The sequence below is a fragment of the Scatophagus argus genome, chromosome 5 (assembly GCF_020382885.2).
Source record: "Scatophagus argus isolate fScaArg1 chromosome 5, fScaArg1.pri, whole genome shotgun sequence".
NCBI classification, from domain to species: Eukaryota; Metazoa; Chordata; class Actinopteri; family Scatophagidae; genus Scatophagus; species Scatophagus argus.
In genome coordinates, this window is record NC_058497.1 from 21,714,581 (window position 1) to 21,742,527 (window position 27,947).

The 27,947-nt window shown below is 42.2% G+C and overlaps 1 protein-coding gene across 1 annotated transcript in view; it reads left to right on the forward strand.

The window, feature by feature from the left end:
* Positions 1–708: 708 nt before the first annotated feature.
* LOC124059548 (rho guanine nucleotide exchange factor TIAM1-like) overlaps positions 709–27,947 on the forward strand; it is a 41,445-nt gene continuing 14,206 nt past the window's right edge. Inside the window, exons 1-11 of the mRNA XM_046389644.1 lie at positions 709–878; positions 20,155–20,246; positions 20,365–21,293; positions 22,693–23,149; positions 23,597–23,769; positions 23,982–24,206; positions 25,067–25,252; positions 26,661–26,807; positions 26,910–26,975; positions 27,418–27,588; positions 27,707–27,811. Coding sequence (XP_046245600.1) covers positions 20,382–21,293; positions 22,693–23,149; positions 23,597–23,769; positions 23,982–24,206; positions 25,067–25,252; positions 26,661–26,807; positions 26,910–26,975; positions 27,418–27,588; positions 27,707–27,811 — 2,442 coding nt within the window. The 5' untranslated portion in view covers positions 709–878; positions 20,155–20,246; positions 20,365–20,381. The remainder of the gene's footprint in view (positions 879–20,154; positions 20,247–20,364; positions 21,294–22,692; positions 23,150–23,596; positions 23,770–23,981; positions 24,207–25,066; positions 25,253–26,660; positions 26,808–26,909; positions 26,976–27,417; positions 27,589–27,706; positions 27,812–27,947) is intronic.

Genomic DNA, 27,947 nt, shown 5'->3' on the forward strand with positions numbered 1-27,947 from the left:
TTCTTCACCAGAGAGGTTGGATTTCATTTGAAGCAGAGGAGGATTTTATGTCCTGCCAGTAGAGTACACACTGTTAGCGTGGCCAGCCTCTGTTGTATATTAAGGTCACACCGTGTAGGATCATGTGCTGTGAATATTAAAAAGAAGTACTACCGTTTTAGCAGGTGGTTTCATTTGTGTTCATCAAACAGACATTTTTAACCTCTGTCTCTGAGAAGTGATCTTGGTGGATAAATTGTCCTGCATGTATGGAAGGTTACTATCGGTTTTAAATATCACTGAGCAGTCACCATGCACCTTTTGTGAAACACTAAGTTTACCTGCCTGTCACATATTAAATGTACATGATCTCACGGCTTGTAGCTATGAGCCGTGGATGGTAATATGGACCACTGTCCCTTTTTTGTTGCACACTGGAGTCTCACACTTGTGTCGCATTTACTTGCAGTTCACATTTATGGAAACAGCATTTGCGCATGATGTGGGATGCTCAAACAGACGCACTGAAATATCATCACTCTGAGTTAAAGGAAAAGAAAAGAGCCATTAGTTTTCTGCGTCTGCTCACAAGATTATAAAACTTAACGCTTAAGCTACTACTGTGAATTTCACACAGTCACTGAATACCGATTCGAGGTGAACCGCAGCTGATTGGCTCTGAGAATAAATAAGTGGCATTCTCGTGATCCACTTGCGCGCCGTCTCCAAGGTAGGTGGACTCCGCCCCTCGCAGCGGTGTGGAAACAACACGCATGGTCCGTGGACAGACAGACCTTGGAGAGGCGGCAGAAGTCGCGGATGGGCATTACCGGCGTGTGAAACATGAAGATTTCAAAGTCAGGACGGAAGCAGCCAGATCCCGACGGTGGCGGTAACAGGTACGTGAGGAGACCGGGAAGCATGTGGTCCCAGTCATGATAAGGATAATATAGTCGATGTCCTATGTCCTATCATGCTTCCGCGTGGTCCTAGCGCCGTCCACATACATGACCGTATCACTCAATCATACAAGTTTATCAGAGGTGACAGACGCCGCCGCACCGGGCGGTTGCTGTGGTCCGGTGGTCAAGGCCGACAGGCTGGCTTTTTTTGCACATCGCACATCTGGTGTCGATTTATTCAGTCAGGCATCGGTGATTTGGAGGGGTTAAAAACAGCCATGTAACCCGAATGACGGTGGACCCACAGCGGGGTTAATGTGCATGTGTACACATTTCAATTTCCATCCCTGTACGTGAATGAATGTCGTGCAGAGCAGATTTAACTGACAAATGTCGCTTTCGTGAGTAGGATGTTGGTTTAACAAGGCTTGTAGAAAAACAGGCACGGTGACCTGTCCGCCGTCGTACCCCGAAGGTGTTTGAACGCCTCTCTGGTCATTTGAAGCCTGCTGTTTGGGGAAGGAGCAGCAGCGCATGGCCTCAGTGCGGTAAATTGTTGCACGAAGCGGTCATGTAATCGGACTCCTCGTTGTAGTAGGCTACAGCAGATGATGCAGAGCTGTTGGTGCTTTAATTGCACCTTCCTTTAGTTAACAGATCGTGGCAGGCGACTCAGCTGAAAGGCGATAGCTCATCTGTGCAGCTGATTTACTCCAATGACCTTATGGTGTCACGTTTGTTGCAGTGTCACTGCTATAGTGTACTGCTGAAAGTGGTGCCTCCTGTACTGTTACTGTGTGGCTGTGATAGTCATCCCAAACTGTTAGGTGCACAGGTGACTGTCAGCTGATGAGACTGTGTAGTGCTGTAGCAGGTTGAGTCTAAATGCTGCATCACATTTGACTCATTGTACAGCATCGTATTCTGTTGTTTCTTCATTCGTGTGTGGACCTGACTGTAAGCCTGTTTAAGGTTTTCAGTATTGGGCAGACACGTATTTGCTGTCAATGGCAGTTTATTTTAAACAAATAAATCTCACCATGGTGCAGTTTTTGTCAGTCAGTATCTTGTGTTGAGACTGAGTCCGGTATGACCTGACTGGTTCATGACTGAATGCATGCATTGTGGGCATGCATTGAGTTGAGTTTTCACACAATGAAAGTGTAACAACAACATATCTTCGACCACTCCCCTTGCATCCGATAAGTCTTTAAACTCAGGGATTATTTTCTCTCAAGTAACTGAACCCTAAAAGATTAATTTAATGTACTCTTTTTCCACTTAGAATGTCCACCATTGATCCACCCACATATTGCTTTGTCAAAATATGTCCAAGTCAGAAGAGGCTTTAGCTTTTGAGAGAATTTATGTTTGGTTTGTTATATTGGGTATCAGCTGTTTCAGTGGATGCCCCAAAGGTTAGGCCAGGCATGGGTTAGCCTTCCAGAGGCAATAATCAACATGTGGATGGTGTTGCTGAACTTAGAATGTGTACTTGACCCAAACTGTAGTCTGAGTCTTTATGTTAGAGAACCGTGGGAAGAAAACAACCATCCAGCATCCAGCAGAATGGCTTCAGTGTTTGGTGTTGTGTCCTCAGGGTGGTAACCTGAGCCCACTTGTATGACATGCCTGCACAGAGACCTCACCTGTCTGCCTTTTGTGCTCCACTTGTAACTAGTTTTGCTCCTCACTGGCTTGTGTCCACACTCTTAAACGCTCCATCTTGGAGATCTCAAATGTTAAACCAACTCGCGGCGGCGTAGTGGCTGACATAGCCACACATGAAAGAATGTCTACACATTCATATGGTGATTTGTTGGCTTTTTGTACAATCCATGACTTTGTTCTTCATGCATGTACAGCAATGTACTAGCAAACACAGTTGATTTCTTGAAATGCGCATAATTTAACCCTCACAAGTGCTCTTTGTGAATTATTCATTTCTGTCCCACTTGCGCACGACTCTTCTTTCCTTTGCTAAGTGTTGCAAAGTAAATACTGAGGACAGTCTAGTGTTTTGCTTAGTTCCAAGTGAATAACATTGTGAGCCTAGAGTGATCACAGTAACACACACCATTCGTTCTAATACAAAGTCACTTCTAACTGCTTCTATCAGTTGTTTTGAATTTTGAAGGTGTTATTCTGGTGCCATAACAACACAGGTTACATGCACATCATGTCCGACTTCTGTAAGAGATCTAAATTTGTGTTTGAATCACAGGCAACCCAGTGCTAGCTTACATAGTCAAGCCATCTTAAAAAAAACAAAAAAAGCAAAAAAAAACAAACAAACCAACAAACACAGAAAAAACATCAGCAAATAAGAGTTTGGTGTGTTGTTGAAATATTAAGTACACAAGTTACACCACAACCACAAAGCTGGAAAGCTTTTCCACCATTAAACTTATCTCATTCTGCTAAGTGGCTGATTGTAGGTATTACAGTGAGAGTACTGAGCCGAGCTAAAGCTTCTGTGGCATGCGCACATATCTCCAGATGTGGTAGGAAAATACCGTCTTAATAGCTTTTATTCAGCCTTTCGGGTTTTAACAGTGAAATAACCACATCTAGACTTAGTTTACTTAAAGACACATGGCTCACTAGTTGTTGTCTAGTCAAGTTTTCTGCATTTCTGAATAAACTCCAGTGTTGTTTGTGAGTATTTCTGAATATTTTGTATAGAAACCCTGTTCAATAAAATGAGATATCCTACTTATTTTTCATTATCTTACAGAAATCTGAAATATTTTAGTTTATTAATGGATTTGTTGGTAGAAAGATCAGTCAGCAGTTCTAATACCAGGTAACTCATAAGTCACCAATTACGTATCAACGATTTGCTGTTTCCAGCTTCTCAGAGAGGATTTGTTCCTCTTTTTATTCATATAATTGAAAATTTAATGGATTTTTTGGGGTTTTGTTGGTCTTACAATGCAAGCAATATGAAAGTGTCCTCTTTGGCTGTCGGAAATTAGGACGGTCAATTCACTTTCCAATATTCCAGTTGTAAAACTCCAACTTGAATCACACTCTGTTCAAGCATTTTTAATGCAGAAGAGGCCTTTTCCCACACAAACCAAATGTAATGGAGCCACCACATTGTGTAACAATGTTGATGTTGCAGCTGTGAGTGGTCTTCTCTGTCCAGACTCTCGTGTTGAATGCCGTCTGCTCCGGCTGATTGCCAAATTTGTCTTGTGAGAATTGTCTGTTCCTTCTCTGCACAGAACAACAGATTCCTTATATTAGAGCAAGAGTTCTTGTTGCAGCCACATGAAACAAGTCATTTGAATTTTTTATTATTATTTTTGCGAAACTTAGATAATTGCATTAATGGTTGATTGGATTTGTGTTTTTTTTTCTAAATCAAGCAGCCTTGTTCCCTGTGTAGTCTAAGTTGATGAATGAAGGACATCCATACTTTCCTTTCCACCCCTGTTTACATCCATGTGGTACTGAGTTTCAGACACAAGCTCGGCCTTCCCTTGTTCCTCCTGACAGGACATCTGTCTCCATTAGAGAGTACTATTGATGTGCTCCTGTATCAGTCTGTCTTCCAACATCCTTGTATACCCTTTGTTGAAAAGGGGAATCTCATTGTTTCCCACAATCACTCACATTGCACACGTCTGAGTGTAGCATCGTTTTAACCTTTTGTTTCGGACCATATGCTGAATATCAACATACCTTAGTTTGTTCCATGCATTTTAAAAAAAGATTTTTTGATTTATCACCAATTGCAGAAGACTGGAAGTTGCCACATATTCCTGCATTTGACAAAGTGTGGTCATACATGATGGATTCCTGATGTGCTGACAGTCAGCGTATTCTGGAAAAGCACCTCGATGGCTTGCCAAGATTTGACACCAGTTGTTTTCCAGAGGACGACCCTTCTAGCAGTCTTACATTTAATGACGATGCTCTCCATACAATAAGCGAAGGTTGGGTTGTGTTCCTCTAACTTTGAAAGGTAAGACTCAATGTCAAAGTCCTTTCACGCTTCTAAGTTAAAGCTTGAAGCAGATGACCACTGCAGAAGCATTTTCCTTTGATTCTCAGCTTGTCTTACCAGCATAATGAAGACATGCGCATTCTCATGAATTATTACAAACATAAATGAACGTTATCTTCAAAGTCAAAATGAATAAGCCCTATGCTGTGGCTTGCACCTTTTAGAAACAAGCAAACAAGTGCTCCACACAAATTAAGTCGACTGACCTGTGCCTTCAAGTATTGACTTGAGCTTCAAAGCCTCCTTTGAGGTTGTAGTAGCCTTAGAAAAGGGATTTCTAAAAAGATTCTGTTCCTGTTAGAGTGGGCTACTATTTCAAAGTGAGAGGCCAGTGTATGCGTGTATGAGCAGAGTAGGTTGTATTCAGTAGCAGTCTGGTACTTTCTCTCCACGATGGTCATGAGGTTTGGAAAGACTTGACATATGAGCATTTAAAGGCCTCAACAAAGCTCTGTTCCTCCTCCTGTTTCTGGGCTGTGAGTAGGAATGTATGACCGGCTGTCAGAAATGCACATGGTGATGATCATCAACTTCATGTGGCTGATAGAACCTTGTGGTTTGGGATGAATAATAGATACTAAGTGCACTAAACTGCTGAGACTGTGAGTCACTTCGGGGAGGTTGAAGTTGGGCTAAGTTTACCACACCATTAATCATAAACAACGACGTCTCAGGGCCCTTTTAGTTTGCTTGACTCTGGTGTGGGGTGTGTTTTGAATTGTCATATGCTGTTAATTATTGTATACAGATAATCAACCCGTGTGTACATTTGAACCTCTGTCAGTAAGTGTTTATACTGATATGATGATGATATGCAGGTCAATGATGTCGTAAAACTGGTCTAAAATTTGGTTGAAAAGGTAAAAAAGATTTATGCCAAACATTTGCATGTTTCAGCCTCTCAAAAGTGAGGACTTGCTGCCTTTGAGTATCTCCGGGTTTTGGGATGTTTTTCGGACAAAACAAACACATTTAAAGACTCCACAAAAGGTGCTCGTAAATTTTGATGGGAATTTTGCACTGTTTTCTTAAGAACAAAGAAACAACGGATACAGAAATATTTGTTAACTGCAGCCCTGATTGAAATGCTGTTGAAGCATTGTGATTGTGATTATCCTTTCAGCCAAACTGAATCCAGTTTTATTCTTACACGTAACTTAATGGGAGCTACTGAGCCATGCAGTACAGAAATTCTTGTAGGCAAATTTATAGTCGGTGTGCTTTGTGCAACCAGCTCAGCATATAGCTGACTGTACCTAGCAACTTGTTAAGTACAGACCACTGAACTTTAATATACTGGGAGCATCTTTTAATAACTAGCATTGGAGAGCTACCTATGCTGTGTAGGCTCACTCCCGTCCAGTCGATTCCAGAGGTTTTTTTTCCTCTGCATTCTAAATTATTTCCCTCTCTATATCGGCGTCTTTGATGTCGACTCTTGAGAGGCAACTCACTGCTGGAGACCACTGGATCCTCCACTAATGATCTCTACCCGTGCTGGGGTTACTGCTTTCATGTCTTGCATAACAGTTGCATTTTTCTCTTCACATATCAGTTGTACGGAGTGTTCTTCTGCAGTACAATGGATCATCTGTTTCCTCGGAGGGACACTGGAGTGGGGGGTTGTTGTGATCGAGGACCTTCAAGAAAATAAACACTTGAACTCTTGCATACATGGATGTCCTTCTCAGCGTTTCTGTTCATTCCCAAAACAGGCTTATGCCGATTCAAACACTACATACAGCACCCATTGTGTCCTACGCAAACCACTAGTTTAATATTGAAATTGGCTTCAGACCAGTAGCTTTGTGTGCAGTGCAGAGAATCAAGTTTGAATCAATAGACGGGTTCGGTTGAATCTACATCTTGATGCATAATCGTGGGTAAAACTCATCCCCTGTATGTTAATTGACTTCAGGAAGACATCAAAGTCGTTGCTGCTGGTGACAGACATCATAGAATTATCATATTGAGGTGCAGTTTGTTGAATGCCAGGAATTGCATTTACACACAGTTACAGTATACTAAAATTTCACTGTTCTGGAGAGCAACATTGGCTTTCCTTCACATTCTGTATGTGTTTGTTTTGATTTTTAGTGTTGTTGACTGTATCCCCCAGTATGTCCTTCAGATTACTACATTACCCAATGGACAATTTAACATCTCAGCTGTAATGTTGTTGTGCTGTCCTGTGGTCCATTCAGAACTGCTGTAATAAACCAGCACTTAGTCAATTATTAACTGACTTTTATTTAAAGCTGTTCTTGAGAGCCGTGCTGTGATTTAGCATGTTAAGTGTAACATATCAGGCTCCGGTGCCTTGAGAAAGTGTTAAACGCCGTTCACTTTTTTCCACATTTCTATTCAAGAGCAGCCTCACGTCAAAACAAGAATTTATGACAGCTATATGCTTGATGCTGTCTAGTTTTGCTTTTAGATAAAGAGCTAAAAAATAATAATTCAAAATGAAATAAATAAATAAAAGAAAAAAGAAAGAGTTTGTCATCAAGTCATTTCAACGTCTTTGCACTGACATTTTGCAACTGATGTCCTTTTTAAATGAGGCTGTTTCTGTTGAATGGAACGCAGCTTAAGTCTCACACCGTCCCTGCTGTGAAGCACGGTGGCAGCATCGGCTGTTTAACCGAACACATGCTAAATTAACTCAACCTTGAATTGAATCCTATTGAAAAAACACTGCTGTTCATTTTCAGAACACTTAAAAATATTTTGTTTTAAGTTATTACAAAAGGAAACTCTCTTTTTTTTGTTTTTCTCAAGGCACTGGTGTTAATGAAAATGCAAATGCTTTACTTTCAACAAAAACATTTGAGGAAACCACATTGTTGTAGTTTTTGTGAAGTCATATTTAGTGAACTTTTTGCATATCTTGCCAAACAGATCTCTGTCCTTCCTCTGCCTTCAGCTGTTTTTTTCCTCACTTCAACAGAATGATTGGCAGTGATTGCAGTTGGTTGTGACACCTGGACAGCATCAGCAGTCTGAAGTGTTACTGTGGTTCTGTAGCCGTAGTCTCACCTGCCAAATTGCTCCAGCGATATTGAATGGTCTGTCAATGTATTGGATGTCCAATTCAATCAGCTCCTAAATTGAGCACGGATAGCACTGGGTTTAATAGCCTTGCCCCGGTGATGAGAAAGCAGAGTATTTTGTTTAGTTGAGCTCCATGCAAGTAATCTACATTTCTGAAATGCCTGTGGTGAGAGCAGACAAGGGTTCAGCATTAGCCAGCATTTCGCTGTTTATTGCACTGCTGACTGATCAGGTATTTTTTAGCTGAGGAGATGAGCGGATAAGAAGATATCATCTCATGTAACAAACATTTATTTACCTTTTCAAATAAACACTTGTGAGAGTACAAGAAAAATCACTTTAGCTTAATATTTGATTGTAAGTCATTCTACATCTTTAATTACTCTGCCAGTCTGAATGGTAATATTTTGACATCATGTTTTCAGACCGTATCATGTGCTTCGAAGTCTTTTGTTTTAATTGGATCACATCCAAATAAATTGTTTCACTAAGTGAAAGGAAGTAATTGGCGCACGGTGTGTTTTGTGTGTGGACTTTGTAGCAATTTTGGCACAAAACCTCAAAGAAAAATCCGCTTTCCTGACAGATATCAAGTGAAATCAAGCTCAGAGAGTTGATAACAACAGAGGTTATTATGTCTGGTTGCCTCTGCAGACCAGACATTCCTGTGATTACTATGAAACCCCAGTGGTTTAGTTTAATATCAGGGTCACAACCTTGGCAGGACATGAAGATACATGGAGAGGAAGCCAGCATGACCACAGTGCTGAGTGCTTTTTATTTCGGTCCTAGTCACTGCAAAGTCTAGACATGGCAATTCACCCCTCCGATCTCTGGACTCCTCGCCAGGGCTCCCCGTCCTTCCTCTGCCTTGTTGTCAGGGTGTCTGCACCCTCGACTAGCTTTGGGCATGTTTCACTTTCAGCGTGCCCGCGAAGCTGCTTCTGGAGCACATGATGCAGGCTGCAGCTGAACAGACTTTGCTGTGCTCCCACTCCTCTGTCCTCCCTTTCCTCTCTGCACTGTTTCCTCTGCCGCTTCCATCATCTCAAAATGAATCCATGGCTGCTGTCACTGCTGACGTGATAGCCAAACGACATCACTGGTGCTATGACAACAGCAAGTCCAGCCTCTCTCTCTCTCTCTCTCTCTCTCTCTCTCATTCACAGGTCCATTTTGGGTTGTTGTTGAATGTTCCAAATTATGCACCACAACACATTAAGACGGCGTCCTTTCAGCCCTTGTTGCCTTGGAGGCAAAGGGAACACTTCTTTCAATTACCAGAATCCTGTTATTACAAATCCTGCTTTTTATCCATAAAGACAAGAGATGAAAGCTAGATTATTTTCTTTTTGAGTCAAAAATGAGGCGAAACTTACATGTAAGCTGCTACTGAGCCATGCAATATATGCAGGCCTGAATCTGACAGTTGTTGATCTTATGGGTTTTTTGCACAACGACAAGGCTCCAGAATTTAGTGTAAACATGATGCTTCTCATAGGGGAGTGGAGGGGCAATTACAGAGGAGACGAGGGAGGGAACATGCATTCCTGCTGGCAGTAGGTTTGTAGTTTAGGGGGATGGAATTATAGAACGAAGGAGGGAGCAAGAAGGGAGGGAGTGAAGAGTGTGAAAGAGTCAGCAGGAGTGTGTGTGTTGGGTTGGGTTGGGGGGGTGGGGGGTGTACAAACAGTCACTCCTCCTCCCTCACTCAGTTCTTCAACTCATCCTTGCATGTAGGAGTCAGTCTGCTGTGGACTTGCAGGAGGAGTATCAATAATCCCCTCATGTGGAGCTTGAAATTTCCCCCCCTCCCTTAGTGATCTGTGGGATTTTTCTTGGCTTCTGTGGAGAGAAAAAGCAGAAGTGACACTTCCTGGTTGTACACAGTAAGGTAAGTCATTGGATTTGCTGCTGTGTATTTTTGCCTTTTTGCAACACAATGTGTGTCTGGTTGTGTTAGTAGATAGAAGAGAGAGACAAATGGTTGTCCAGCCTCAGTCCTCCCACTTTTCTGAAGAGGTGCTAAATAACACCACCTACAATAATACACAGTCAACGTGGGGCCTGTAAGCAAGGGTTTCAATGTGCAAACAAGTTCTTATAAACTGTGCTCATTGTGCCTTGAGGGTTTGCATTTCCAGGATTTAGCTTCTCTTTATCACATGTTCCTACTAGTTTCTATCAATAGTTGCATTTCCAAACTCATTCTATAATTGCATGTTTTCTGATGTGTTGTGACCATATCCTGAGGTCTTCACACCCTGTGTTTAGGGTGGGGTTCCCACCTCATGTTTGTACCTGTAGCACAACTTTACCTACAACTGCAGCCAGCAAGCCATTGTACTGCTCTCCATTCACAGCCAGACACGAACAATACAGCTTGTGTCTGTGTCGTTGTAATGACAAAGCAGCGGCGCTGGTGGTGATGCTGAGAGAGAGAGAGAGATGATGAATTGCAAATGTGAAAGATGGTCAAAGTCAAGGAGAATTCCCAGAGAGCATCATGGAGGGGGCCGGAGGGCTTTATGATGTGTGAGTTCATTTAAAATCCGGGCTTTGTGTTTGAAACCCCATTGTGACTCCTGTGGTGGGGAGAGGGGCGAGAAATGGTCATCTGGTGTCATAGTTATGGAAATGTATTGACCGTTCAAGGCTTGGCAGGACAGGAGGTCAGGCTCTGGCTTTTAGGCTTGTAATGTTCCTGTTAAGCAAGCTTTTAAAAGCGCACAAACTCTGAATTGTTTTCAAAAGCCTTTTTTTTAAAAAATATAAATCACATGCAGTAGGAGACGTGTCCTCAATCTACCAGATCTCAAACTAACAAAATTACTCCTGAAAGGAAAATAATTATAATAAGAGTGGTTTTCTGCATGGTCTTATGTAGCAAGCTTCACTTAATTGAAAGGCACAGTGTGCAGTAGAACAAAGGTTATATATATGGATTTACAAGCTCGCAGAGTCCATTTCAGATCAGGTGGTCTGTCAGATACTTAGCTTATCGTAAAAGTTAGAATCTACAGCAGAATTCAGCATGACGGCACATGCAGCTCCACAATGAGGTTTTTCTTGTCACTCCATTACTCTTTACTGCATTTTTTTTGGCTTTTCTACATACAAATTTTCACCTGTCGCATGTTGCTGCTGCTGTGCTTTTTAACATTGCAAAGAGCTAAAAAATAAAAAAACAAAAAACACTAAACAGGATAAATGTGTGCGATAAATAAGAGGAACTCTTATCTCTACCAACCAGGATGTTGTAGCTCAGGAACTGGATTATTTACCTTGTAAAATAGACTAGTACTATACACAACTAATTCTCTTTACTTTGGTTCACAAATTACATACATACCCATGTTTTAGTTTAGTTGTCAATGTTAAGTTTTGCTTTAGGTGCGTGCGAGTTTGTTTCCATTCAGAGGCACTTTCTCCCCAGTCCAAACGTGGACCTGCATGAGTGTAACAATAAATCATGAATTTGTTATGTGTAGAAAATCATTTTGACAAGAAATTCTTCAACACATTTTCAAACAAAAGAGCATGAACATCTCTTTCTGTTAAATCACTGAATGTGGTCTTATATGTTTGAGGTCCTTCTCTTACTTTAAAATTATTTAACTAAAATTAGAATGTGGACATCTAGTGACAGAAACCAACAATGTTATGGTACGTGTTGCAGACTGCTGGGCTACAAGGGTGCCCCTTTGACGCAATGTTTGCAACCCACTGAGCTTTGTGGAGGTACAGGGTATCAGCTGTCAGAAAAAAAGACTTTCTTTCACAGAGTCACAAGCCTGTGACGACCAGATGTGTAGGTTATTTTAATTGGAATTGAGATAGGTTTTGCAGCTGAAATGAACAATTGCATACCTTAATTTTAATAAAGTGGTCCTGCACCACATTACTAGGAAGTGTCTCCTCTATGTACACACTACATCCTTTTGCTTAAATGCCTTGGCATGAAAGGCTTACTACCAGGTTTCAGAATATGGCGAGTGTGTGAGGGTACCAGACTTGAGCTGAAATGTGACTTCTTAAGTGACATTTTACCACAGGGCAATAAAATGAGCCTGCACTGGAAACTGTGATTAGGATGACTTGGAGGATGCAAACACAGTTTCTACCCAGCTTTGTGTAGTCATGTGTATCAGGATCCACCTCGGCTCTGCTTCAGTGCACAATGCAACACAGTAGGGAGCTGGGAGCTCCAGCGATATTATGGTGGAGGTGGTGGTGCTCATGGGCGACTTCTCCCCAGGCTCTGTCGTCAGATATGGTTTATATAAAATTGCCTCAGTGCATGTAAACGTTGAACATGCAACTGATGAAAGGACAAAAATTATCCAAACCAGACACGTGTGTTTTTGCAGAGGGTTATCTGGAAACATTAAAGATGATTTTAGGAATGCACAGATGCAGCCTCATCATTTAGTCTACCAGGATTATTCGCACTCTGCCTCCTTCAGTCTCTGTTTACAACATGACCTGAAAGATTTCCTGCTCATTAATATTGGAATCAAAAGGATGAAAATGGGCCTTGACATCAACCCAGATGTGATTCTGAGTGGAGTTTGGACTGTGTGCCTGCACTTGTGATTCCACACAAAAGGAACACACTCAAACTGAAGCCACGCTTGGTATTCCCACTCACTGACCTGAAAGCAAATGATTGCCTCGGTGGAAGAAAACCCTGAAGTGAACCACATTTAGAAAACACATTGCCAATGCAGGATTGCCATCCCTCTATGTCCTTGGCATTTAGCTTTTTTATGCTGCCAGCAAAGGGGCATTCAGGCAAAGACAAGTCAGCTGCCATATTCAGATTAGTAGGTGAATGGTTCACCCGGCAGTGGACTGGCTTCTGGTCTGAAGACAGCATCCATTCATTGCTGTTTTGTGGTAGTGCTGGCTTACTGAACATCAGCAGGACAATTCACTACATTTGAATTTTCTATAATGGAAAGATGAATGAAGATTTGGAAACTATACTTACATGCTTGAGCATAGAGGGAATTTTTTCATATCCAACTGACATGAGAGTCCTCTTTTGCAAAATATTGTCCCAAAGTTTCAATTATCCCTGTTTTACATTTCCAGGGTCCTTGTAGTTACTTATAGTTTACATTGATGTCTGAATAATGACCATACTTTGCTATTGAGCTGGAGGATAGAGTGAGAAAGCCAGTGAAGAAAAGACAGCTGAAGAAGGTATATTACATGGTTCACGTTGTAGATCACGATCACTCGTTTTCACCAATATCTTCTTTCATCTTACAGCTGTTTCTCATATCCATCCTGTTGTCCCAGTGCTCAGGAGATAATCCTCCCTGGTGCAAGCACCGATATGCCAAAGGAAACCCCATGTTTTGGTAACCCAGGTGTCCTAGCATTGATACCGCTGATCACAAATCCATAATCATAAAGCTGTCAAGCACATTTGCTCCTCGTGTGAAGGGAAAATTGTCGGGTGTGTTTGGAGTCTGACTGTGGAGGGGCAAATTGTAAAAGTCTGGAATGTGAAGCATGTAAAGGCAGACTAGTGTTGATGCTTGGTGTAGCCAGGGGAGACCTTTTCACTGACAGTGACAGTAACGGGCTATGAGAAGGTCAACTCATGAAAGTCTCTGGTGATTGTGGTTGTGATATTTTGTCCCGGTGACTGCAGCCTTTTTCATTACACGAAACATTTTCTATGCACTTCCCAGATGAATACTTCCATCCCAGACTGTTAAGTATTGATACTGAAGCCTTGTGTAACCCTGCTGTCACTATATCACAGTGAACTTTTCCTCTGCCTATGATCATGTTTCACATTATTGGGAGTTAAGGAGAAAGGATTTTCACAGGATTTACTTTTGCACTTTTGCTTGCATCAAATCAGTTTACATTAGTGCCAAGCTTAGATTTCATTGTGTTTAACAGTTTACAGGTCTCAAAGCAGCTGCTTCCACAATGAAAGAGTAATGGGCCATTGATGTTCTGACAAAGTGTTTTACATATTGAATATGATTTAGAGAAGGGAAGTTTTAAGGAAGAAGACGAAATGGGAGGTTAATTTACTTAGAATATTTGCTTAAGTTCAGTTATTCACCAGAATTACTTTGTGCGAGCCAAATCCAAATCATCAAAGGCGATAATGGGGCCTTACATTTTTTCTATCTGACACCCTAATGGGGATGGATTTGTGGTTAAACCTGTAAGTTTCAAACAGTGATGTCAGCTGCCCTTTAATCTGAGTAAGTAATACTTGGTGGAGCATTTTCCTCTGATGGAGTAGTGATTAAAAGCATGTACAGACACATTTTAAATGCTATTATTGTTTTAGATGGCATATAATAGATGGTAGTTTTCAAATAAAATCCCTCCCTCCCTTTACCTGATTAAAAACCGCAGATCCCTTCCCCCATATAAGTGAGAGGAATCTCTTCAACCACAGCCTGTATTCACCCCTTTGTCTTAACGGTAGTCTGAGGCTCACGTATACCTCCAATTAACAGCTGTTTAAGAACTTCAAAGGTTGTCATTGAGGAACTAAAAGGCCATAAGCAGGATGTGGTCTGATAGCACCTCAGTTGTGACCCTCTGAACAAGCAAACGCTGCCATTAATGATAAAGATGAAAGTACTCTGTCACAAAATAACACTGCAAACATTGCATCTTAAGCCAGTGTGGAAAAGGAAAAAAATTAAAATCGATTGCATCTAACTTATGTGTTTGTGCTAATTTGTCTAAATGTGTAAAGTTTTTAAAATAAACCTTTATTATTATTATTATTATTAAATTATTTTTTAGCAGTGGCAAATGAAGCTTAGAAAGCATCCTGCATCTATAGAATGGACACAAGATTTGTTAACCCAACAAAACCTGCAGCATCTGCTGTACACAGACCCCACACAGCTTGAACACCAGCAGATACAGTGACCTCTGCACACAGTGGTGCCCCAGAGAAAACACTGGCAGGGACAAAGGTGCCACTAGGCTAAACAACACCAGCTGCTGCTCAGCAACAGCCTCCACAGTCAGTGCCTGCAGATTTATTGCAAGTAATATAGCTCACTTTCAAATTACACATCCAGGGAAATGATTATGCATCTTTGGCACAACTACAGCTTATCTTTTGCAATGTTCTAGTTGGACAAACACTAAGGTACCACTTTAGCTAAAACCATGTTTAGTCAACTGGGAATAAGCCTGAAAAATGCATTTTTAAGAATGTAATTGTAGCCACAGTTATTGGTGGAGGAATTACTCTTTGACTAAAGTAAAAGCACAAAAATCAAAATTAAAAAACACTGGTACAAGTAAATTAAATAAATTTATAATGTCACTAAATACAAGTACTATCAGCAAATTGTACTTGAAGTATCAAAAAGAAAAGTACTGTTTTGCAGAATGGCTCTGTTCAGTGTTACATTGCTCAGTTGTTAAATCAAGTTTCCATCTGCCTGCAGCATCCACCTTGACCAGTGTTGGCTGCTGTGTTGCCAGGTCTCACACCAGCTGTAAGGTCTGCCACTATTCTGCTTAATAAGTGCCAGCATTCTTCTAAAGGCTGCTGACCTGCACCACCTGAGCCTGTCGTGACGGGGTCAAACACGTTACACGCAGCAGCAGCAACAGCAGCATTTGCCTGCATCCTCAGAAAAATGAACTCAATCCTGCAACTAACGGACGTAACTGGATGGTTTGGCTTATTGTCTGTTTTTGTTGTTGCAGAGATGTTGCTGCTACTTGCTGAAAGTGTTGACTGTTATTAATGGTGGGAGAATTAATGAGACCAATACTAAAAAAAAAAAAAGTGAAAACAAAAATCTTGACTGGATGAGACAGATGCTGGCTAGCCAGTCACTTCATAATAATTTAGCACAAACTTACACCAAGACAAGTTTGCAGCTTTCATCATCACTGAAGGCCCTGTTTTCCAGCTGTCTACTATTCAGGGTTTCTAGGGCTACTGATCCAAGTTAGAAAAATACTCCTTGGCTATTTGACAGTGGTGTATGAAGTTTGCAGTTATTAAATGGAGACTGTTGAACATCCCAAATAAATGCTACTCTGGTGCCATCAATGTGTAATGCTTGAAAGTGGATGCAAGCTTTTGTTGATGCTGAATTTCCCTCTGGCCTTATAGAACCTTAAATACAGTTGAGCCATGAGTCATAAGAACTGGAGATTGCTGTTTGGTACTTCCATTCGCACAGAAGCATATGACTCTGTACCATCAGGGATATGTGAGCTCTTGAGTGCAGCCTTTCAGCAGTAACCCCCCCCCCTCCCCCTCCATACAACTACCTGTGTTATTATCTCTCGAGTGTTCAGATTACAGGGGTTTTGTGTTGGAGCTTGTAACTAGTCAGCTCAGTGCATTCTTGCCTTTCACCAGTGCAGTTAGGTTAAATGACAGGAATGTGTTTGCAAGAGTCTCAGCAACATATATAGAGTCAGATTTTGTCTAAAGTAAGTTTGCATTATCTGTTGCATTATATGTCTAATTTCAATTGGTTATGCGGCAAAGTCATTTCTTATCTTCACTTTTGTCTGGTGTGTTACATTCATTTTTTTTTTCTGCATGGAGCTCACGAGTGTAGGAATGTCTGACCAGGTGTTTCAAGCTGTCAGCTGTAGGTTCTACCTTGTTTTGAAAGCCTATCAGTCATACTTTGGCCACGGGGCAAGAATTTTCACTGTTTCCACAAATGATACAAGCAACTTGACATTTTTGTCCTCATTGATCTGAAAGAGAAGAAGAGCAGGTCAGGGTTAGCACAGTATTCCCTTTGCTCCTGTTCAAACAGGCCCAAGTATTTGTCAAATATAAGCTGGGCTTTTAAGTGGTCTTATTAACCAAAGGGTCTTAAATCTACTTGTCACATATTTCAGGGATGAGAAAATCTCACACACGGAAATATGAACATGACACCCCCGAAACACTTTCACATATCAACACTGTTGTGAAGTGGAGCGGTTCCGACATAAATCAGAATGTTTGACATTTACGTTAGCACACTGTCACATTCAGATAGTAAAGAAAGGTTTTAGATGGGATTTTATGGAGTCTTTCCTTACATAAATCCAAAATTTTGAAGAAGAAACACTGGCCTGGCTAATATATTTTTGTAAGCCGACCCCTCACAGCTGTTCGGCAATGAATCAGAGCATTTTAATAAAGGGATGAAATAGGTTCGCATAAAAGACAAGAGAAAAAGATTTTTTGTATATCTCGTGTGAAGTAATATTTTGTAGACATTTAGTATGTTTCATGGCACAATGAAACATGCAATGCTGTAATTGTCTTGACATGAGAAGTGGATTTTCTGAATTGAAAGCACATTCTGTGCTCTTCCCTGAAGCAGTTGTGTTGCTAATCTTGAGTAACAATAAAACTTTTCTTCTTTTTGATCTGTGGGTGGCTGGAATCTCCTGTGGTTATGTATTTCATTAAGAGCTTGCAGCAGATGAGTCCTCTGAGACTTCGTCTGTCCTGTGATCTTATGCAGCCTGCTGAAAATGACCCATTTACTTGTGTGCTCACGCTGTCACATGGCCAAATTACTGGCAACATTTTCCAGTCTAATTTTTGATATTCATTTTTTTCATGTGTATGTGAACATACAGTGCAGTGACAGGGGCACTAACTTACTAATGTGTGTTAGCAGGCATTTCTAGAAACACCCACTGGCTGTTTCTGGGGATTTGATGCTCCAGAACATCTTTTTTCAACCCTGGCATTTCTTCCTCATGTATTAATAAAGAGCTGATGATGGATTTTGTGCACCAGCAGCATTGCAGCTTTAGAGCATAAAGTGTTGAGGAACTGAGACCATTTTAACCTTGTATTCAGATATTTTGATAACTCAAATGGAGCAAAAAGTTAAATCCCTGAACTTAACCATTTGGAACATACATGCTTATTCATCTGAACATTTTCATTTTCAAGAGCATCTCCAGGTCATCCTCCTAACTATTTGTGTTTTTAAACCTACTGTGGAAAACACAATGTTCGGATGGATTCAGTGCTCTGTAATCTCTGTTTGGTAAAAAGTACCTTGCTGAATCGTTAGCATAGTCTTTTGTAAGCTAAAACTAATAAAGATCTCAGGGCAGATAGAACAATGAGCCTTTTTTGAATTGTTTGTCCCAATGTACATGATCATTTAACGGTGGCAGACCTGCCCATATTGGACAGCTAATTTGAATTAATTCTTGCAGCAGTCTGGCTGAAATTTGACTTCATGCAGTTTTACTTTATTTAAACTCTGCTGCTGCCTCTAAATGGGACTGCCCATGTGAGAGAAAGTATAGTTACTGATAGTTACTGATTACTTTGCAGAAGTGATCAGCCATTTTCATTTATTAAATATTAAGATCATTTTTGCCTATGCGATGATCAGCTGTTGTTTGAGGCACGGACGAACATGTTTCTGCTGTAAACCCTAAGGTCACTGCATAGTGGGTTGTCTTAACTGTACTGACTGAGGAAACCTCTTCGTCATCATCATTAAGCCCCACATCACAGCTCGAATCAGTGTAATTCATTTCTGGCTAATTTCACATCATATTAACATTAAAGCCAGTGGAAACGTTAGCAAATCCAGCACAGCAACATATTAAAGCTCCCCTATAAATTGCAGAAACTTCATGCATAAATACTGACTGTTATATCTGTCGAAATGATTCTCATAGGGCTTTATTTTAGTGTATTTATGTAGTTTTATGAAGCCCTGTAGGCAAGGCAAGGCTAAAACACAGTGGACACTTTGTTTCTCTCCAGGGATGACATCTGCAGAGCCATTAAACTTTCACCTTACACATATGAAAGAATAAAGGGTACTGTGTGGAAAAGGACACAAACAAGCCTAGAAGTAGCCCTTGGTGAAATGTCTGTGCTAGCATTTGGTAAGCATGTTTGTGTCCCTCAGTGAATCCTGTTTTTATAATGACCACAGTGGCATTTCATAGCACTGTCCCTTCCTTTTCTGATCTTTTCCTCTATCAGATAGGATTGAATTAAAGAGCCAATAAAAACCGCAAGCTAAGAGGGTAAATTAATGGACTTCCATCAACATCAAACATTGTGCATTGCAGTACCAGAGAGGGGTGATGAATGAAGAGGGGAAAGGGGGAAACATACGGTGTAAGAATCGGGTCAGCTTCAGTTTACGTAACACCCCTCTTCACAGTAAGCCTGAGTGCATACAGCAGCAGAGGGTTGGGCTCTCACTCATCTGCGTCAGCTATGCATGAAAAGCACTGCCCCCCCAAAGGTCTGTCCTAAAAGGAGGGGACTGCACATCAAGAGGAACAACAGCCGCAACATAGATAGTTAATCTTTAGTCCCATCTGTTGATGGTCTTAAGCATGGAAACAGGACTTTTTTGGAGCAGGCTGTCCAGCCTAAAGGCAGGTAGATGTTGCCCGCCCCCCTTCCCCTGTTCTAACCCTGTCTCATGCAAGAGGTAGTGCTTGAGAACAGACAACAACAACACTACATAGAAGGTTCACTTGTGCTCTGAATAACTCGTGTTCACTCAGGCTGTCGCAGTGCTCATATTGTCATTATATCCCCTCCACTTCACACAACCCCTGTGCATGTTGAAAAGGGCTGAGTGGATCACTTCCTTTGTCAGAATGAGGTTTGCGTTTATCTGGCAGGCCTGACTACAGTTGGCCAGGACCAAGTCCCATTTGCTCCACCGTTTTTGCGTTCCTTACTTCAAATTCAATTTTTTTTTTTAAGTACTTCTAAAATCACAGGCATTTTTGATCAGTGAAATTTAAGGTGAATGCATGTGTGGGCCTGTGAACATGCAGTGATCAATTTTTCCTTCAGTATTAGGGTGGTGGTTTATCAGACTCTTATATTACATCCAGTTGATGGCTGCTCAAACCTGCGCTGATTTAACTGACCACCTCTGCACCTTTCTTATATATTCTCATTAAAGCTGCAAAGTTTTGTCCCATGAATCACCCTCTGTGAATGCATGCTGGGCTCTTGGGTGAAGAACAAAAAAACCTTAGTTCTAGTTTTCAGAACTTTTTTGACAATAACGAAACAGGCAAAAGGGTTTATATTACATTTCCATATTTAGATAACTACAGACTTCTTTAAACACCAACCAGTATTAAACTATAACAGCGGAAATAATATGAAGCACACATGGCCCAAATTTGATATGGTTTGTCATCTGGATGTCTGTTTTTCAGAGCTCTGTGGATTGTAAAAGCAGCTGTAGGAACAAACCATCTGAAGATCCAGTGACAAAGAAAATGCCTTAAAAATAGTGCCGATCCTGTAGGTAAGCTAACATTAAAACAGAGTTCTGTCATTTGATGTATGACATGTCTGTTTCTGTAAAGAAACATTTTTTTTTTTCATTTTGATTTAGTTTAAACTGTATGTGCTCTTCTGTTCAGCCTCTTCTTCCTGAGTCATGGGAAATGTCGAGAGCCAGAATGGGGACCGCGCCCTCTATGGAACAGAACATGGCTATTTGTCACGCAAGCACATGTCTCGGTCCCTTCGCATCTCCAACAAGCAGCCCAGACGGTCTCGACATGCTTCATCAGGGAAAATAGAGCACAGGAACTCTGAGACGAGCACGCGCTCAAGTAGCACCCCTAGTATCCCACAATCACTGGCTGACAATGGCCTGGAGCCCTTCAATGAGACTAATATACTCCCAGACTTTGGAAGCCCCATTTGGGTGGACCGTGTGGCCATGAACCTGCGACCTGTCTCCTTTCACATTGACCTGGCCAATCCCTCTGTGCACATGAATACGATGCACATAACCTTACCTGGTCCAACTGCAGAGGAGGTGCAGGATGAAGATGTGTACACGGGCGAGGTAACGTACCTTCAGAAAACTCAGGATGGTTCCAAAGAGACTGTCAGCTTTAAAAAGAAGAGGTCTAAGTCTGCAGACATGTGGCGTGATGACAGCCTGGAGTTCTCCCTGTCTGATCTCAGCCAAGAGCACCTGACTAGCACAGAGGAGATCATAGACACAGCCAACGAGAGAGACTTTACTGATTGCGGAGCCCACCTGCAATCCAGTCCCACAGACTCAGCTGACAGGGCAAACTCCCTTGACGAGCTCTATAGCCAGAAGAACCCAGCTCGCCAGCAACCTCAACGCCGCTATGTCAAGTGGCACGATGGCAACAGGGCTGTCAGGGAGGGAGAGGATGATAAGATGCTCTCCCCATCAGAGGAGGATGGGAACACCTATGGCGCATACACCCTCCCCTGCCGGCGCTCCCATTGCCTGTCTGAAGGCCCGAGCAGCCACCAAGCTGCCATGTGTGCCAGTATGCAGGGCAGGAGGGCACAGACTATACAGGTAAGGTGTGGAGCACTTTCACATTGTGCTTGTCTTTCACACCACTGATGTAGCTCGAAGAATCTCATTTAAAATGTATCGTGAAAATGTAAATAGTAGCGCAATCTGGCCACAATCTAAACTGTGATCTTTTTACTTCATTTCTAAATGCCTTGTAGACTATAACCACACTTCAACTGGCCTGTGAATTTGTCCATTTGCACCACCATATTGCATTAAAGACAGTTGTTTTTTTTGGCACAAGCTTCTCATCTGTCATGCTGCTACCCATTACTCAAGTTGCATTATTTACAGTATGTCAGCTAAGTAAGTAATTCATCTAATTTGTCTAAAGCATAGCCATATAATTGGCTACATCACCCAATCAGTTTGTTCACGTAGACACTGATCTGCTAGTCAATGAAGTTATATGAAGTTTGGAAACAGAAGTAAGTGGATATTAAATACCTCAAACTCTCCAATGAAAAGTAGATTGTGGATGCTTAAATCTAAAATGGCCAAATCACCCACCCCTGTTAAAGAGTTTCATTTACTTGTCTTTGATGCTCCTTTAAGTCAGGGACCTGGACTGCTGAAACTGTGTCATGGCTCCTTTATGCTCCTTGGACAGAGTATGAAAAGCTGTGCAGAATCCTAATGTAGTCTGGTGGCATCCCAATAAGACAGCTCTCCTCATTCATTTCTCCTTCCCTATTGTGTCTGAGCATTTCCTCTACTTAATTCACCTCACAGATAATAAGCTGCTGAAACAGATTTAGGTATAAAAAGAATGCGCATGTCAGGGGACTGATGTGTCGTTTCCTGATTAAAGTGTTGTTTTTCATGGGAGAGGAGGCTGCGATGACAGGAGGGGGTGCAGAGCTTAAAGTCACTCCCTGTTTGAAATGCCTCAGTCTTTTGTTATGATAATGAGAGAGAGGCCTGTGGAAGAGTCGAACAGTAAACGTGTATGGTGGCCCTGTCACTGCAGGGCACCTTCAGCCCTGGTGAATGGAGCTCTGGAGCGCATGACTGGGTCATGTGACCAGATGGGGGATACCGAGCTTGGTGTAACCCCCTTCATCTCCCAGGAGCCTTTGGCCATGTGGGTAGGAGAGGGCAGACCCTGCGGTGCCACAGGGAGGGCAGGCTGTACTCACACAACAGCAGAGCTTTGCTGCAAATAATCAATTTTGAGCAGAACCTCCAGATTAAGCAACCCATGGCCTCTTGGTAGGCATCTGGATTCAGTTTTGAAACATGCTTACTTTAGAAGAATGGCTCTATCCCATACATACAGAGGCAGCTTAGTCGTCAGTCAGGGCAGGAGTTGGAGTAGTTGACTGGTTTCCTTCATAGTGATGAAGAAAACGTGGGTGCCATGCCGTCTCACCTGTCTTGTGCTTCTGCCACGACGCAGGATGTCACGGCCGGGGAGGGCAGCGAGTATGAGGACAGTGGCATCGACGGGGTGACAGTGGAGGCTGAGCACCAGTCCAGACGCTACAAGACTATGTCAGCCTCCTTCTCCGTGTGCTCGGCGGCCGGCAGGAGCATGTTCGCTGGCAGCGACAGCGGCAGCAGCAGTGGTGGTGGGGCCAGCGAATGTGTACAAGGTGTGTATGAGAACTTTCGTCAGGAACTGGAGATGAGCTCCTGCCAGACGGAGAGCTTGGAGGAGGCAGGCTCCGCCCTGAGTGACGAGCAGAGCACCATGAGCTCCGCCTACCAGTCTGACCCGTTGCTCAGCGTCACCCAGGGGATGGTGCGCAAAGCTGGCAGGCTTGCCGTCAAGAACTTCCTCGTACACAAGAAGAACAAGAAAGTGGAATCAGCCACGAGGCGCAAGTGGAAGAGTTACTGGGTTTCCCTGAAAGGTTTGTTATGCCCTTGAGGTGTCCATAAGACTTCACACTTTAGTCCATAAATATACATCAGTATCAATGCAGCTCAGTCAAGACGGCATGCTTTTGATGGCATGTAGTTTTTTGCTGACATACGGTAGCTTGTGCAGAAATACTTTATCTAATCCAACTTCAGCCAAAGCTCAGTAAACCAGGCTTTAATTCAAGCATGGTGCAAACCTCATTATCAAATTTTATGCCACTTGACTGGGCTTGAAATCAAATCAGTACCCTCATAATGCCTCCCTCGCTGATAAGTCAGGCGTGCTGCACTTCTTAATGTTGGCCACTGGAGAGCAGAATTAAATTGCTTGAGCAAAACTGTCTTTTTTTCAGCCCTGAGTGTTATTTGTTCCTTTAGTTAGGGATCTGCAAGTGTCTGTGCTGTCAAGTAATAAACAGATTATTTTTGTTTTCCAGGTTGCACTTTGTTCTTCTATGAGACTGATGGCCGTTCAGGGATCGACAACAACAGCATTCCCAAGCATGCCATCTGGGTAGAGAACAGTATTGTTCAGGCTGTACCAGAGCATCCCAAAAAGGACTTTGTATTCTGTCTCAGCAACTCCCTGGGAGATGCTTTTCTCTTTCAAGTAAGAGAATGTTTAAATGTCTTCTGGTCTGAAAAATGAATGAAATATATGTGCTCTGTTTTCTTTACATTCATTGTCTTTTATAGTCTGATTTGCTATTTTAATTGTCAGTGAATCACACTGGAAAAGCAAGTAAAGGGCTTTTTATTTTGAATGTCAAGGGGCTGGATTGTTGTTTAACCTCTGACCTTTTGCTGTTTGTCCCCACGCAGACCTGCAGCCAGACAGAGCTGGAGAACTGGATTACAGCCATTCACTCTGCATGTGCCACTGCCGTCGCCCGCCAACACCACAGAGAGGACACGGTGCGCCTGCTTCGCGCCGAAATCAAGAAGCTGGAACAGAAGATCGACATGGATGAGAAGATGAAGAAAATGGGAGACATGCAGCTGTCTGCTGTTACTGACACCAAGAAGAGGAAGACCATCCTGGATCAAGTAGGTTTCATTCTCATTTCTCAACCTCAGCTTGTGTCTCTCAGCTCCCACTTCAGGCAGTTGTGAGGGATTTCAGAAAGTATTATCCTGACTGGAAGAGCCTTTAAATTTGACACACACATTATTTATAACAATTAAAAATTTTCTCGTGGTCTTGGTAAGGCAGCTTATATTCTGATGCAAGAAACAGGAGATGGATAGAGAAGCAGGGAGAAGGTATGAGGCATCCGGTATCAGGCTGCTGATGCCACACACCTATCAGAACCAGAATGCTTTTTGTTTTTTAACACAGTGTGCAGTTGGCACCAGTCAATAGCCTGCCATTCTCTCAATTAATTTGCAAAGCTCATATTGTCTTTAAAAGGTTTGTTCACAGAGAAGGGAGATCAAATGGCCTTTGTTTGGTCAGTTAGGTAGCGACTGGTTGGAGCGATTCTGTTTGGCAGTGTCAGGTTTCACATTGTGCAGAGCTCAATGGATGTAGGCCTGCTCCTTAGAAAGCTGAAACGCTCCCAGCCTCTATCTGCCAGTGGAATGTGCAGTATTGTTTCTTTCCCATCTCTGGGCTACTTGGCAGTGATACAGAGCCCTCCGCCATGGCGTTGGCTGCTTCTTCTAAACACCAGTGCAGGACCGTGACTGGGAGGGGACGGCCCACTGAATAATCACAATGTCCTGCTCTACTGCCCCAGTAAACATCAAACCATTAGGAACAGGGAGCGCAGGATGGCAACACTTTAAGCAAAGTGGTAACAGAGCTTCTGAGGGAGAGAGATGAGATGCTCCATCTTGGTCTGAAGTCAAAGTCGCCATGGTGAACAATTAACTGGATGTGTTGTTGTTGTGTCCCTCTCACTCAGATTTTCCTGTGGGAGCAGAACCTGGAGCAGTTTCACATGGATCTCTTCCGATTCAGGTGTTACCTGGCCAGTCTGCAGGGAGGAGAGCTGCCCAACCCCAAACGCCTGCTGGCCTTTGCCTCTCGGCCCACAAAGCTGGCAATGGGCCGACTTGGTATATTCTCTGTGTCCTCCTTCCATGCACTGGTAAATATCACCTCTTTGTTTCTTCATGTTTATTAAATGCTCTTGTTTCATCACGTTTTATGAAGCATTGTCTTAATGTGCTTATATATATATAATCTTGGTTTTACATACATACATTTTTATGCATTTTGCTGGAGTCTTCACAAATGTAATAAACTCATATCTACATATGAATGCATGACTGTCTGAACCATGGTTAGGCTATAGCTAATGGATTCTAAGACTGCTTAAATATACTTCAGAAACACAAACGGCAGCCATCGCAGGTCTCAAACCTGCAAACAACCTTTTTAAACATCATGCTGCCATTATATTTAGAAGTTCATTATGTTGTAAGCTGAGCACAACTTGCTGATCCCAATCACCCTTAAAATACACATTTTCATCACTGAGCACACCTGATAGCTCTCCTAGTTGGGCAACTGATTCCAGAAACTAAAAGTAGCGTAGCGTCAGACCATGTTTTTTTTTTTCCCCATCATGAGTGTTATTTTGGAGCCTGGGTCTCACACAGGGCACATGTTTGGGCGGTTTTGGCTTCCCACTTGCTGTGCAGAGGTTATGTACTTCACAGCTAAAAGCAGTGCAAGTATAGGAAAACATCTATTTGATTTTTAGAGACGTGCTTACAGTTCAGTGTACTTGTTTTTCCCCCGCCACCAACGCACTGGTGTGAAGCAGATGGGTGTTTGAGCTGTAAGATAGTAGGGTGGGATAGCTAACAAAAGACACTAACAGCTCTCTCCTCCAGTTTTTTATGTTTTTTTTACTGTATCACTCCTCTGTAATTTGCTCAACTGAATACTTGCATCAGCATGATAGACTGAAAAAAGTTGACAGAACAAGAAAAAGACAGAATGAGGGCCAAGGTTAAGTTTAGAGTATGCTTACTCCTACTCGCAGTGCTCTTAAATGTCTAATTCAGCATATTTTTTTTAAAGTAGTAGGTTCTAGGTTAGTAGTGTAGCCTAGAAATGCCAATGTAATGCATGTGTTTGGTGCTGATGTGTAAAACAGACGTGACTGCTCTATATCTGTATCTTATTCTGCTCTTATTTTTATTTTATATGCTTTTTAAATCATTTATCTGTTCTTATTTCTGTTCTTGAGCTGCTGTAACACCCAGATTTCTCCTCTGGGGGAATAATAAAAGAAATGGATTGTCTTATATGTTCATTATTTATCATGAGGAGGCCTGTGACCCCTTTTTTTCTTTTTATCTAACAAGGTAAGTCAGTTTTGAACAAGTTCTAATCTACAGCTACGGTCTGGTGAAACACCTCTGGGATCAACATGTTTTTTTTGTTGCTCAAACTATTGTTTATTTTCAATATTTTTACCAGACAGATTGCTGTCTGTGTCTCATTTGGTGTGTTTGAGTCCTGACTGAGTCGTTATGTTTTTGCAGGTGGCAGCTCGCACAGAGATTGGAGTGAGGCGGCGAACACAGGTCATGTCTCGTTCCTGCAGCAAGCGCAAGAGTCGATTCTCCTCTCTCTGGGGTCTTGACACTACCTCAAAGAAAAAAACAAAAGCCCATCCAAGTATTAACCAGGTCCGCAAGGTTTTACTGTAAAGAACTTTTTTTCCATTTATCCTGCACAGTTTTGCTTTAGTTCTGACCCTTGAGTTCTTGACCTTCGTTTTGTCCCAGCAGGTCTTTGCTGATGGTGACGAGTCAGTGAAAAAGCCTGTAGATGTTGATCCTACCAAGGAACACACAGTAAGGAGGAATCATTCTCTTCTTTGCATAAATCCAACAGTGAAGTGTAGGTCAAACATGAAAGGGAGCTTTCTCAACTAAATCTTATGCTAACACTTTTGTCAGTGACATATTAGTCATCTATGTAACCTGAATAAGCAGCAGAGCAGCTGTCCAGAGGTGACAACTACAACGGCTACTTGGGCACATTAAGCAAATGTACAGTAATGTACTATAGTCCCTGAAAAATGTATTGCAACTTCTCTGTGGACATAGTGACAGTAGCCATTAAGAGGGGAAGTACTGGGAGAGAGAGAGAGAGAGAGACTTCACTGTGCAGAGTTATTAAAACATCCTAGTAGGATTATCACACTTTTAATCACACCAAACTTTACAGGAAAACCTGTTTATATAGTAAAACTGGACTTGCACTGAACAAACCTTTTAATGCCTCTGTTAAAAGAAAAGTGAGGACGGAACGATAAAAAGCCTTCCGAGGCCCAGCACGGAAAGTGACATCTGGGTCCCTGACCACCTGACCCCGTCATGGGTGTGTCTGCCAAATGATCAGCCAGTGTTAACCATCATCCAGCCAGGGGAGTCGGTGCTGTGCGTTCTGGAAACCATCTGCAAGGTCAGCCTCAAATGACCCGACCCGACTCACGGTTCACATTTCACTCAGGTGATGTCTGCACGACAAAGACGTAACCAACAAGCGGTCTTCTTTGTGTCTTTTTGCCCTCATCCCACAGGCTCATCAGCTCGATCCCACCAAGCACTACTTGCGACTCAAGTTCCTCATTGAAAACCAAGTGCAATTCTACATTCCCAAGCCAGAAGAGGATGTGTGTGACTTGGTGCGTAGCTACATGCTTGGATGTGATGTAATCTCTCTTTCTCGGCCAGACTTTTCAAGATTATAGAGGTCAAATTATTTGAGGAAACTAGTAATTGCATGAGAACGAGGATCCACTATATAGAGAAAACCACTAA